The 14,757-nt window shown below is 35.6% G+C and overlaps 1 protein-coding gene across 4 annotated transcripts in view; it reads left to right on the forward strand.

Annotated features, from left to right (window-relative positions):
• MID1 (midline 1) overlaps positions 1-14,757 on the forward strand; it is a 438,516-nt gene that overhangs the window by 390,841 nt on the left and 32,918 nt on the right. For all 4 annotated transcript variants that reach the window (XM_072614388.1, XM_072614390.1, XM_072614387.1 and 1 more), the window contains exons 5-6: positions 3,481-3,629; positions 11,744-11,871. In XM_072614388.1, coding sequence (XP_072470489.1) covers positions 3,481-3,629; positions 11,744-11,871 — 277 coding nt within the window. The remainder of the gene's footprint in view (positions 1-3,480; positions 3,630-11,743; positions 11,872-14,757) is intronic.

Consider the following 14,757-nt stretch of genomic DNA (forward strand, 5'->3'; position numbering starts at 1 on the left):
TAACTGGACTGGTCAGAAACTAAGGAAATCTTGTCTTGACAAGAGTTCAGAATTGTATTATCACTAACTGGCAGTTTGTTATGGTGTTCATAAACCTGCATTGCTTCATCCTTTTGTAACAAGCTTGTGTTTGGGGTATTGGTCCCAGTTGCTTATTAAAGGGCCACAAGGAAGCACAATGTGGAGATATTGGGGCAGGAGACAAGATGGAACATGTAGAAGGAGTACACAAGTTGAGGTGAGCATGGAGATAAGCCAATCAGTAGAAGATGCATATGATATTCAGTGCCTTTCTTTGAGTGACCCTTATTTCTGGAATATTCTCCTTCTTCACTTTCTTGGTTTGAAATCTTCACAATGGAATATAAAATCCTTGAGATCAGAGACTTTCATATGCTTTTGAATCCTCAGTGGCTAGTAGTTTCTGGCACATAGTTTATTGAATGGAATTAAAGATGTGAAATTAAAATTTATTTACAAAAGTTTTGCCTAGGCCCAGCTTTAATAACTAGTAGCATGACTGCTATATTACAAACAACAACCTTTGAGATCCCAATTTAAAAGATGTCAGATAAGTAGGAGGCAATGTGATAAAACTCTGTTTGCAAATGTCGAGATCTAATCTAATATGCATTCCTAGAGTAAATGCCATTGATGACATGGAGAAACTGAAAGAGGAGCATCATGTATTCCATGGAAACCAGTTTAATTCATTCGGGTCAGCATGTACAAAGTGAAATCAGAAGTTGATGGTGAAATCCAAAATCTGACTAACCTACTTCTGATTTTCAGGCTGCTATAAAATATGTGCTAAATTAGTAAGACCTCAACTAATAGAAATAGTACCTTGCCTTAACTTATTTTGGTATGCACTGAGTCTTCAAAATTCAGAGCAGTTGAGAAAGTATAGATTGAAAATCTGAGAAAAAATGTCTGTTTGGCTGTTTGGGCTTATCCCAAACCATTTCCATATGCCATATCACCCACTGAAATATTTGCCTATCTTGGCAGGATTTGCTGGTGTTTGAAGATGGCAGTCATGAATTAAGTTTCCTGTAACACACATATGAGAGTTGGGATGGGCTTTTAAAATAGATATAAAGTATAATAAGCTAGCAAATAGAGATTGCATAAAATGTACTTATTTTCATATTAGATATCCACCATAGTAGGTAAAATATTTCCATGATAGTCCTAGAGAGATTTTAAAAGGTTGTGAAGGAGACACTTATTTCCTGAAGAAGATGAAAAAAAGTGAGTAATAATCTATGGTATATAGACACCTATTAAGGATTTTACTTTGTGTCCTAAGGTTATAAAATGAAATTGTTTCGATAGCAAAGTAGTCACACATGGATATGTGTGTGTGTGTGTATATATATATATATATATATATATATATATATATATATGCATGTGTATGCACACATAAGCATGTACATTGTGTGTACATATGCATGTAGAGCATGTATATGTGTGTATATATGTACATATATATGTATATATATAAACTTTTTGGTTGTCTAATGAAAGAGAGCTATTTTCAAAATGTCCATGATCTGACTAAGAAAAATTGTACCCTTGAGGGCAGCATACAGTACATTATTCTGACATTCTACCTCTTCATTTTAAGATTGTGTCCCCCAATTACTCTCTGAAGAGCAATCCTATGATATTTAAAGAACAGTCTAAATTTTACTTGCTTCAACTTGCCCAAGATTTGGGTCTCTCTTCTCCCTGAGGCATTGTAACTATCACTGACATGATGGAAGATATATTCATATATTTTTAAGGAAGGCCAGCATGAAGTGTGTGCATGTCTTATTCACAGTCTGCCCAATACCATTAATGAAAGACATTATTGTTTGTAGGAAAAAGAGGTATTGACACAAAATTATCTTGATAATGGTATATCCTGGCCTTACCAGTTTTTGCCAGTTTTTCCTGGAAAAGTTATGGTGAATCATATCTCTCATCAGTTGATGCCTTATGATACATTTCTGAGCATCCTTCACACAACATAAGGAAACATTATTCTTTATTACTATCAGGAATTTATCTCAATCAATTTACCCAGTTCATTTATTGAAGAAAATGTCAGCCTGTCTTATAAGGATAAAAAATGTGTTCAGAATAATCATTATTAGGATACCTAAGATGGGACTCCACCCTGAGCTCTTGGTAGTGATAGAAGCTAAACTCTAGTCAATTCAGTAAGTATTTTCAAGTATCTATTTTATATCTACCCTTGCACTCAGTACGAATTCTATCCCTAGGCAGAAAAGTCTATTAATACATTAACAGGGTCCTCATTTTAAGGATTTTTTTCAGTCTTTAGACCAAGATGTTATTTCTTCTTATCAACTGAACATTCATTTCCTTATTTGCTATAATAGGTAATCAGGTCTTGATGTTCATCCAAGTCTTAAAGTTGTAGTTTTCCTGCTCTATTTTTCTTCTATTAGAAATTAGGTGAGGGTGACAAAAATGACATGGAGTAAGGAAGAATTTGTAGAGGTTAAAGGAATTTTGGAGGAAGCCTGAGCCAGTATTATCTGGAAGACAGATGAAGTAGCCTCCTCCGTATTTTTTTACCTTGCAATATTATCTCGAGAACTGCCAAGACCTCTAGCATGTGGAACCGAGTCCCAAGCATATGCTAATGCCAATTAGTTGTCTATTTTTAACTCAGGTTATAATCAGTAAAGAAAAAAAATCACCTCCCTGGATAGTTTAAGCACCAAAGGTTAAAATCAAGTGTGTTTCCTTGGTTTTATCTTGGATTGTAGCAATGGTTTTTGCCAAGAATATTCTGGGGTCATTTCCAAGGAATTAAAAGGTAGGAATATGGCACTAAGGTTGTGAAACAAATGTGTATTTTCATCATTGCAGGGAAATGCTTATCAAAATAGTCCTTAGTTATCATGAAAGCACAAAGTGCCAGGAAATGACGTCTTGGGTGAGGGGAAATGGGCCAGCTGTGCTTGTTTTGGCTCTCCCTGATGTTTTCAGTTTGGAAAAAATTAATCAGTGGAAAGAAACACTCCCATTTTGTTCATTAACACATGGACTTTACATATTTGAGAGGAAATAATAATGCTTAATGCTTTTCTAGCAACTTTCACCTCAGGATCTCAAAGAGCTTTTTGAATTTTTTTTTCGCCCTTTAACCTTAAAATCACAGCGACCAAAGATATGTTGTCTTCGTGGTTCAGCTGAAAAAGCATAGGTAGAGACAACTTACAAGTGAGTGTCCAGAGGTGACCAAGTGATCTGATGGAAAGCTAAAGCAGTCTAGCACCCTTTCTTACTTGCAAATGGGCCACATCTTTTTTTAATATCAGGGAAGCCATTCAAAATTAAGAGTTTCCTTTACCCAACAGATTAGCAGAACTCTAGCCAGGAAAATAAAAGGAGTGTGTAGCCAGGTGTAGTACACAGTTGTGATTTTAATTCACTCTCTCTCTCTTTCCATTCAAGGTGGTGAGACTTCGAAAACTGGCCCAGCAGATTGCGAACTGCAAACAGTGCATCGAACGCTCCACATCACTCATCTCCCAAGCCGAACAGTCCCTGAAGGAGAATGATCATGCCCGATTCTTACAGACAGCTAAAAATATCACTGAAAGGTAAATGATGGCCCAGCCTGGGAAACTCCCTGGTGGTGCACAGGTGGTCGTTCTCTATCAGGGCAGTCGGTGGGTTCTTGAAGCTCTTTCCTTACCTTTTGTTTAGATTCAAGTGCTGCACAACTGGGGAGAAGAGAGGCTTGAAATGGCTTTGTTCAATGCTGTAGATGTTTCGCTTTGAAATGTCAAAGGCCTTTTAATAATAGTCATGAGGTGCTTATTTTGGGGACTAAAGTCACCCAGGTAGAAATAGAATAAGACCATGTTAGAAAAATCTTGTGATGGACAAAAACATGATTTATTTTGAACTTCAGAGCCAATCTTATTCACATTTAAAAAAGATTCAAACACCAAGAATAAGAGGAGTAGGCAGGAGAATTTTGTTTTCTATTTGGTGCCTGGTTTTTACACACACACACATGCGCACGCACACACGCACACACATGCACACACACACACACAATCACCTATTGCTATCTCTGTTGAATGCAATTTATTTTATTATTGATGGCATAGGTTCAGATTAGAGCTGGCCCTAAAAGAAGCACAAAGTTCTATTAAGTAACCATTTCTTTTTAAAATACATACCCTCCCTCTGTAAGGTGCCTGAAAGTCTTGTAGTATGTCACTATCAATGCTAATAGGGATTTAGCATTACAAGATCCTTTTTTTTCCCAAAGACATCATCAAATCAGACAATTGGGAGGCCTGACTGAATTCGTCTAATTCCAGAAAACTATTTGTCTAACTTGCCAACTTGGAATTTTTAAAAGCAGGATCATGAGAGCATTGAATTTTTCACAACTATCTCAAGAGACAGATCTATCAGAGATTCTTCACTGACAAAAGGAGAAAAAAAGTTCTTCCTTATATCTAACCCAAATCCCTCCTGCTCTTAACTAAGCACGTCTGTTCTTGGTTCCTTTCCAGAGAATATGGACAATAGCTGGTTATCTTCCACATCATATTTTTCAGGCTTGCTCTTCTCCAGTTTAAATAAGCCCAATTCCTTTACTCAGGGGTCCTATTTTCCCAAACATTTAATCATTTTCATTGCTCTCTTCTGGACCTTCTCCAATTTTACTATATCCATCTTAAAGTTCAAAACTGGAAACAGTACTCCAATAAGGATCCTACACAGTAAACTCAAATAGGACTAGTTTACACTTACGTCATACATTTCAGAATGAGATCTCTGAGTACTTTTCCAGCTATAAATTGCAAAACACTCTTATGAAGTGAATATTATGGCCTTCATTTTTTAGCAATCTCTCCCACCACCACCACCCCCAAAAAAAGAAACAGAAAGATTTAGTATTCTACGTTACTTTGCCTCAAAGAAGGGAATTCAACTATCCTACAAGAACAGTTCTCAATGCAGTTGGGAATTGGGGGAGGCGGGGGGTAGAATACAAATAGAAAAATGTACCTCTGTGGGACAGTGAAAGCATCCCCTGCATATATAGATCAAGGTCTGTCCTCCATGTGACTATCTTTTTATTATTTTTTTTTACCAAATATGGATACAATAATTTCATTCAACTAGACAGGCATAGTTCACAGATGTGCACGTACTGGAGACTTTTTTTGATCCAGAATATTGAGCTGATAAGCGTCTTTGTCTCTTCTCTCTATTGCTGTCTGTCTCTCTGTCTTGTAATTTTTTCCCTGAGCTCTTTATCTGATTCTGCATATCAGCATTTCTCGTGGCTCCTGGGCCTCTTTCTATCTACCTTTCTCTATGTCTCCCTCCTTCTTTCTGCCTTATCTTTCTGTCTCTCTCCTCTCATTTAATCTGTCTTGGGTTTCTCCATATGGGCACTTAAGAGCTTTCTCTTCATTACTTGGCACATACTTGGCAGCCCAGGAGAAAAGATTTCAGACTTGCAGACATTACATACCTGTGAACATCCCAAAAAGTGCCTTTGGCATTGTGAACTGTGTTCTTGTTCATTCTCTCTCTCTTTTCTCTCTTTTCTCCCTCCTTTCTCTACATATACATTTGTCTATGTATATCTATATCTATATGTACATACATATGTATATGCATGTATTATATACATACATACATATATATATGTACATATATATATATATACATAGAGAGAGGGAGTTATTTAACAAATTAAATTCATCAAATGTTGTTAAAGTGCTTACCCTATACAAGGCTCCATGCTAGTGGATAGGGATATAGAGCCAAAAAATGGCATAGTCAGTCCTGAGGAAGTCATGATTCCCCTCAAGGAGATTTCAGTCTGATGAGGGAGGGATAACACATATTCTCAGACATGTATGATACAAAGGGGAATGTGATATAGGCAAAGGGGAGGTTAGTATACTGATGGAGGATATTTTGAGGAAAGAGAGGTTTCTATCAGTTGGGGGAATCATAGGCTGTTTGACTCCTCACTCTCACCTCTCAGAACCAGTCAGTTGCCAAATCTTGTCATTTATAACTTCATAACATCTCCTTTATATGTCTGCTCTCTCCTAATACAGTTACTACCCTAGGTCAGACCTTCATTATGTCTCACCTGAACTGCTATAATAGCATTCTAATTTTCTGCAATCCAATGTAGGGAGGAGATGATGTGACTACCTAGCTGTCTGAAATGCATTCAGATGGCTAAACCGAGGAAAATTAGCAATGAAAGCAATGAAAAAAATTTGCAGGTGTGATCTAATTTTTAGCAATAGAGAATAGGAGATTTTGAATCAATGGAGATGGTCAAATGTCCTGATTTTCAAAAAGGTAGGATGAGGTAGATTCTCAACTGCTAGTGATCTTCTGGCAACTACCCTAACAAAATCCTTAGCAGAATGAATTATTAAATGAATGATCTGTGTTCTGATACTATAATAAGTAGTGATTCCCCTGTTCACTTAAAAAAAAAGTAGAAACAGCAATCACCAAGAACCAGCATGGATTCCCTAAAAATAAAGCATGTCAGATTAACCTTTTTTGGCCATATTACAAATTTTGTTCTTTTCAATATCTTCTGTTTTTAAAAATAAAATTTTTATTTTAAATTTTAAAAAATAAAACAAAAATGTAGGCTATTCAAATTTATGGTTTAAACTTGGAGCTGGGGTGGAACTTAACAAATTCTAGGAGACAAAAAAGTAAACTAACCTGAACCAATAAAATAAGTTACCACTGGCAAAGTTGGTGGTACTAATAGAATAAAAACGAAAATTTAACACAATTAAAAAATAACACCATACAGCTATCACAATAAAATCACTTTATTTCGATCTGTTCCAAAGGTCTTCACAAGTTCATTTTAAACATAATTTCATAACTATTTTATATTTCCAGAAATTTATTGACTGAGGAATGTTATAGACATAACGCATTTGAATTTCAGGGATGCATTTGAGAGAATATCAAACAGTATTCTGGTGGGTAAGATGAAAAAACATGAATTGAATAATTGAATAATAACACAATGAGATGAATTCATAAAGGTCTTATTTTGTCCATATTCAGTGAGTGCTAATTAAGGGATTAATACTGAAGTATATCTTCAGTGATTTTTGCAGGTCTCTATGCCTAGTTTTTTCATAGTATCTTAAATATAGAACTGGAAGTAACTTTGGAACTCAACTATCAAACACCTAAATTTTACAAATAAGTGAACTGAGGTCAAGAGGGAGTCAGGATTTGTAGAAGCCAGAATTTAAATCCAGCTTCTCTGCTCAAAACCAGTCCTCTTTCTATGTGGTAAGGTTTTGCACTTTGCTATAAAAAAGGTTTTATCAATAATTTGGATGAGAATATCTATCTGCTCAGTAATTTATTTTAATTAATATTTAAGACACCCCAAAAATCACAGTGCACCCTGCATGGTGTAGGAAGAGATACAGAGATAAAGACAACATAGCTCATACCCTCAAGGAACAGTTTATCAAATTTTGTTGATCCAAAGCTAGACCATTCCAAAGTTTTAGTGACTATAAATGCATGATGTTAAAAATGTGATTACCAAAATGGTTTATTCTAAATAGTAGAACCATGGTGTCCAGAAAGAGAAAATCATGTTATCCTATTATCATCTATGCTAGAGTATTTTAACCACTTCTGAGCGCATTTTAATAGAGACATTGACAAGCCAAAATGCATCTAGAGGAGACTCAAAACCATATTGTATGATGATTGGGTGAAGAAACTGATTATATTTAGTTTGGAAAAGAAAAGACCTACGGAAGCCAAATAACTATTTTCTAGTAATTGAGTGATTGTCATGTGGGAGAAAATGGTAGATTTAGCTTGTGTGGCTCCAAAAGACAAAACCAGGTCAAATGGGTAAATGTTATGGATGGGCAGAAGTTGATTCCAGGTTCCCCACATGCATAGCTTCCCCAGCGTGGGCTGGGTATCCCACTGGGCAATCACTTCACCACCACCATAAGCACTGAAATACAGACTGTATAACATTAAGAGATTTTTGAAATCGGATCAGTGATATTCTTGAAAATAATCCTATTACAAACCACTAAATAAGGAGGATGCAATTGTTTGATTTTATTAAGTATTTTATAATAAATGATTCATAATCTTGTAAGGTGACTCACAATAATTTGCACTCCTACACACACACATTTAATCCAGTATTTGACGTTAGTTTGACAGCTTATCACATTTTCACTTGAAATTGTACATAGCTATCTTCAAATTTGCAGTTCTCTTGTATTTGGGATTTTCACACTAAATTATTAATGCTTTTGTGATCTTGTCTTTTCATATTTTTATTTTGTTGAGTTAGCCAAATTGAGAATTAGTACAAAAACATATTTATAGTAAAAACATAAATTAAGAATATAAGTAGAAAGTTATTCTTTCATGTCTTCTCTGCCAAGACAAATGAATCTACAAATCATATGCTATATATTATTAATTATATATCTATAATGCATTTATACATTTAATATTAATATATTACACATTTAATAATAATAATAATATTGGGCACATTAGATTCCAAACTAATGAGATGTCACTTTTGTTATATGATTATCAACCATTCTCCAGCGCTCTCCACTTAAGCTTTAAACATACACTGAGTGCAGCAGACACTGAGATTTTTGTACTTATTCACTGTTACACTTTTTTTCTTTCTGGTACCCCAGGATTCTGTAAAACAGAAGTATCAGACTCAAAACTGCCAAAACTCCTAACCAGATTAAAAAGAAATTGGGGAATATTTAGCAAAGTTTTTAAAAAATACAATACAACATAGATAATAGGAAATTTGTGGTTTTCTAATTCAATATTGTGTCTCTTAGGCATCTGTTTCTATTTGAGTTTGATGCCACAGCACATGATTTGAGAAATTCTGAGATTGAACCAGAACTGCAATTCTTAATATTTTTGTATTGTGGACCCCTTTGGCAATCTGGTGAATTCTATGGTCCCCTCTCAGAATGTTTTCAAGTGCTTAAAATAAATATGTAAAATTACAAAGAAATTAATTATATTGAAAGTTACCAAAATATGTATTTAAAAACAAATTGACAGACCCCTGTAAATAACTAAATAATCTCTCAGATCCTTCTCAACTTTAAGACTATTATTTTAGATACAAGTGGGAAGATTTAACTGCCTGGAAAGTCTTGAAAACTTGCTATTACTGTTCTAGGGATCAATGTGCTGCAATGCCATTTCCTAGTGTACACTATTAAATACAGGGGAAAAAATATGTCTTTAGATACCCCACGACATTAGGAAATACTTGACTTAAAGGAAAAATAACAAAGAATAAAATTTTGAAAGCTAGATAGTAGTCAGAAGTTTGATAGATTTTAACAAGTTATCTGAAAAGGAAAGGAATAGGCAATGAGGATTTAGGAAATAAAACTATGCCCTGAAATGTTGACTTCGGAAGCATTTTCTTAGCTTGTCACTCCAAGAGAGGGTTTGAAATCCTAGCCAGAGATAGTCATCTTTCCTACATTTTAACAATGAGTCAGCTTTATAATCAAGAGTAAAACTCAGCTACCCTTTTCATAAGTTTTCTCTTAGGAACTCTTTCCTTTGCTACGGTCTGTCATCTTCAAGGTTGCTATAAATTTCTTATCAGAAAGCAAGTATTTTTCTGATAGGAAGATTCGTAGAACTGAGTTCACTCATTTTTATGGTTATTCCATGGCTATTCCAGAGAGAGAGACAAGGAGACACTAAGAGAATGAGTTAAGGGCCACTAGAGCAGACAGACCTCCAGTAAGCTGATAACAGTAAAGTTTCAGAAGTGATTGGGAGGGGCAATCAGGTGTTCTGGCTTTCCATGTGCCATATCCATGTGTGCCTTGATGGACGTAAATGGTGAGTTGGAGGTTATGCTCTGAATTTCACGTTCTCCCAGCAAAATCCTCCCTGTTATATTATATTATGTTATATTAATGTGATAGAATCAGTCTTTTTCCTTTTTAAATCTCTAAGTAGTTCAAAAGGTCCAATAACATTTTTATACTGTTCTGCCTGAAGTCTTTGAATTTTCGACTTTGCTTTTGCAGTTTGAGTTCAGGCAGCAGGCATTTGTTGAATTTCAATGTCTTGATATGTATATAATAAAGTATGATTGATCTCCTGTTGAGAATAAAAGTATAGACTGTCAGATTACCTAGTAGCAGGAAAGTATGATAGAAGGAGCACTGCTCGGAAATTCAGATCCCTGCTCTACCATTTACTAAGGGCATGTAGGTGGTAAAGTGGATAAGAGTACCACCTCTGAAGTCAGAAAGACTCATCTTCCTGAGTTCAAATCTGGCCTCAGACACTTTCTAGCTGTGTGACCCTGGGCAAGTCACTTCACCCTATTTGCCTCAGTTCGTTCTGGCCCTTTTTCTCTAATTACCTGTGTGACCTTTGGAAAGTCATTTAACCTGTTTGCCTCACTCAGTTTCGTCATCTGTGAAATCACTGATTTGAACTAAGTAATTTGAGTTCTACTCCTATGTTGAAATTCCTAACACATACATAATAAATTATTGTTTAATTATTGTAACTCCTATCTGGAATTGTTAAAGGGTAAAAGGTCACAAAGACAAGAGAATTTGAGAAGCGCAGAATATCCAGTGTGTCATGATTCTTTTTTCAATATGTTTGATGCAGCCAGTGTTGTATATTAATGAAACATTTCAATACATTTACTCAGATGGACTAGTATGTCTCCTCGAAAGCACAGTCTGCATTTTTATCTTTCAATCCCTGGTGCTTAGCACTGTACTTGGCACAACATTACTAGTAATGATTGATTGATCACTGCCTTTCTCTAGAATACACCCAAATAGGTTGATTTATAGAAATAGTTTGTATTGTAGTCTTTTCAATGGAGCCTCAAAGCGTAGGAAAAAATGTGCATCTATGGGGAGAATTTATGAGAAAGCTCATGCATATATCCCATGGTTTATGCAGTGAGTGAATGAAAAAGAGTCCCATGCAGAAAGGAGTGAACTGAATAATAATTACTTTTAAAAAATATTCCAAAAATGTTCACTTTTTACAGCTGGTTGAGTGATTGGCCAAAATAAAACAATATTTGGGAGCTTTTAAAAATCCTCATTTTGTCCTTTATGGATTTCACATTTTGATAAATTTCTTTTGAAGTCGAGAACTTCTGGAGACTGAGTCCAACAGTTTTTCAGACAGATGTGTGAAAGAATGCCTGGAACAATAAGCTTCTTGCTAGGGCTGCCTTTGACAGTGCCAAGCTGTTAAATACAGAGCAGCATAAAATAGGAATATTCTTTAGTTTCCAAATAGAACTTTGCTATTTAGCAGTAAAATGGGGTGGGGGGGTGGATTTAATTCCTTTCTCTCAAAGAAGGAAAAAGGGGGAGAAAAGGAATTTAATGCTTGAACTCTTTTGTTTCAAGTTAAGAGGTAAAAGCATTGTGTACCATTCTGAGGGACTAAATATGTTAATACAAATTTCCAAAATATTGAAATATATTCCTCTTTGGCTATAGTGTGTGTGTGTGTGTGTGTACATGTGCATGCATGCATGTGTGTACATGTGATTGTATGTGTGTGATAGAGAGAGAGAGAGAGTATTTTAACAGATGAATGTGAAAGCTATCTGTAAGTTTCTGAAAATTTTTCCTTTAAATCTTAGGGTCTCCATGGCAACTGCATCCTCCCAGGTTCTAATTCCTGAAATTAACCTCAATGACACTTTTGATACCTTCGCATTAGATTTTTCCAGAGAGAAGAAATTACTAGAATGTCTGGATTACCTTACAGGTATTGTATTTTTTTATCTCACTCTTTACACAGGGTTCCATCTCTACCCTTTAATTTTTTTTCTCCCCTTTGGTAGTAGACGTTTGGATTAGAAAGAAAGTTCAAACTTCCTCTTAGCCATGATGTGCACGACTGTTTTATCCCCAAGAAAGTAGATCCAAATTAGGGTTGGGGGGAAAAGAAGAGACTTTAATATTAAGTATCTCATATATACACTGCCACTATCCCTAGCCAAAAGCAATAAGGAAATGAAAATATCTTGATATGCTGGTCAGATCATCCTTACTGAGGTAAGCAATTTTTGTATTTATTTATTATATTTAGTCAGATGGAACATATGATTCTGATGATCAGAAATCTCACTTTGTTTCAAAGCTTTTTATGAAGACTTTTAGCAAATTCAGTAAAAATCATGTTTGGATTCATTAAGATTGTGTGAAGCAGAAAGGTGTCTCAGTGGATAGAGAGCATTGGGTCTTGAGTTAGGAAAACCTGAATATAAATATGGCCTCAGATACTTGCTAGCTAGCTATATGACACCGAGCAAAATACTTTAACCTCTATATGCTCCAGTTTCCTCAACTGTAAAATGGGAATATTAATACACCTGCCTTCAGAGGTTGGTTGTTGTAAGGGTTAAACAAAATATTTGTAGAGTGCTCAGCACAGTGCCTGGTCTGTAGTAGGCCCTTAACAAATGTTTGTTTACTTCCTTTTATAACAAGCATTTTTTTGGGTCACACACATAATGCTTCTTTTCCACTTCTTGACACCTAAACACTGAAAGTAAGAACATTGACTAATAGAATTTGCAACCTGTTATTTTGCTAGCAAATTCCTTTTAGAAAAGATTCACTTTTTTCCTAGGAGGAGGTTCACAGGGTTATGCATAAGCATTTGCTTCACTTCACAGTATCCCAGATTGAGAGCTGGAAGGCACTTCGGATGAACGCCTTGATTCAACAAATGACTTGTCCAAGGTCATACAGTAAGATTGAGAGGCAGGATTTCAACTCTAGTTCCCTAATTTCAAAGTCATTACTGTTTCTACTGGGCCGTGTGGCTTGTGTTTCAAGTCAACAAGCATTTATTAGGTTTCTACTATGGACAAGAAACGTCCAGGCCTTAGCTGTATAAACATGAAAAATTATATAACCTCTATCCTCAAAGAGCTTATAGTCAGGTGGGAGAATATGTATTATTAATCTATGGAAAGTAGAATGTGATGGATGCATAGGTCAGACAACTACAAAAGTTAAGAAAGGAAAAGAAAGTTTTGCCTTTCAGAGAGAAGATAGCTAATGTTGTAGGCCTTGATGTAAAGAAAGGAGGCCAACAAGTAGAGAATGAAGTGTAGAACATTTAAGTCTTCTGGAAACCACCCCTCCCCTGCCACACACACGTATACACACACATACACACACACACACACACACACGTATACACACACGAATCTACAAAGTTTGATGGAAAAGGGAGCTGCAAAGAGCTGGGAGTATTTTTTCATAGATTTGAGTACAAGAAGAAAAACAGTAAAATAGAATCATAACTCATAAATATTGACCAGGCCTCAGAGATCAATCTAGTGAACCTCTGCTCAAATTATGGCTCCTGTCTACAATATGGTCAAGAAGTGGTCATCCAGCCTCCACTTGGAAATTTCCAGTAAGCTGTCAATTTAACTACCCATAAAAGAAGCTCATCCCTTTTTTTAATCAGCTCTAAGTTTTAGGAAGTTTTTTCCTGCTTCTAGAGTCAAACAGAATGAGGTTACTATCTCATGCATATTTCAGCCCTTGCAGTATTTGGAGAATACCATCACATTCCATTAAGTTGTTTCTTCTCCAGGCTAAATATCCCTCCTTTATTTTTTTTTAAACTGAAGTATAAGGCTTTATGTTCTTCTCTATTAAATTTGACCTTGCTTAGTTCAGCTCAGCTGAGGTTGGAAAGACAAGGTAGAGCTAGATTGTAGGGAACCATTATTGTTAGCCTTAAAAATGTCTATTTTATCTTGTATACAAGAGGGAGGCATTGAATGTTTTTGAGCAAAGAAGGAAGGTGATCTGGTCTATATATTAAGAAGGTTAGTTGTGAAAAGGACAGACTGGAAAAGCAATTGATAACAGGGTGAATTATTTTTAAATAATCTAGGTTTGAGTTAATCAAGCTTTGAAAGAGAATGGTGGCAGTCAGAGTAGATGGCCAAGAGGAAACAGATACAAAAGATTCTATTGACAGGTCTTGGCAATCACATGGATGTGGGAAATGAAGGAAAAGGAAGAGTCAAAAATGACTCTAAAGAGAACAGGTTGTGCCAGACTAACTTCATTTCCTTTTTTGATAGGATTGCTGAACAGGTAGATAAGGGAAAGTCCTTGATTTTAGCAGAGTTTTTATAAAGGGTCTCATATTATTTTTACAGAGAAGATGAAGAGTTATGGATAAGATGGAAATACAGTTAGATGGTTTCAGAACTAGTTGGATAGCTGAGCTCAAAGAGTGGCTATTTAATGATTCAATGTGAACAAGGCAGAAAAATGTCCCCTGGTAGTACCCCCAAGGCTCTTTGCTTGGCCTTGTGCAGCTTGATATTTTTAATAACTTGGATTAAGGTAGAGATTATATGTTTTGCAAATTTTCAGATGACGCAAAGCTGTCTGAGCTAGTCACTCTTCTGGGTGACAATGGGAATCCAAAAGGATCTTGATAATCTGTACCATTGGGGTGAATCTAATAAGATGAAATTCGGTAGAGATAAATGTCAAAATTTGCACTTGAAAAAAAAAATTTACCAGTAGAATATGGGGGAAGTATGGATGGACAAGAGATATTCTGCAAACACCTAGAACAGAGATTATTATTTGAGGCCCACATCACTTCCAA

The sequence above is a fragment of the Notamacropus eugenii genome, chromosome 5, assembly GCF_028372415.1.
Source record: "Notamacropus eugenii isolate mMacEug1 chromosome 5, mMacEug1.pri_v2, whole genome shotgun sequence".
In the NCBI taxonomy this organism is placed as follows: Eukaryota; Metazoa; Chordata; class Mammalia; order Diprotodontia; family Macropodidae; genus Notamacropus; species Notamacropus eugenii.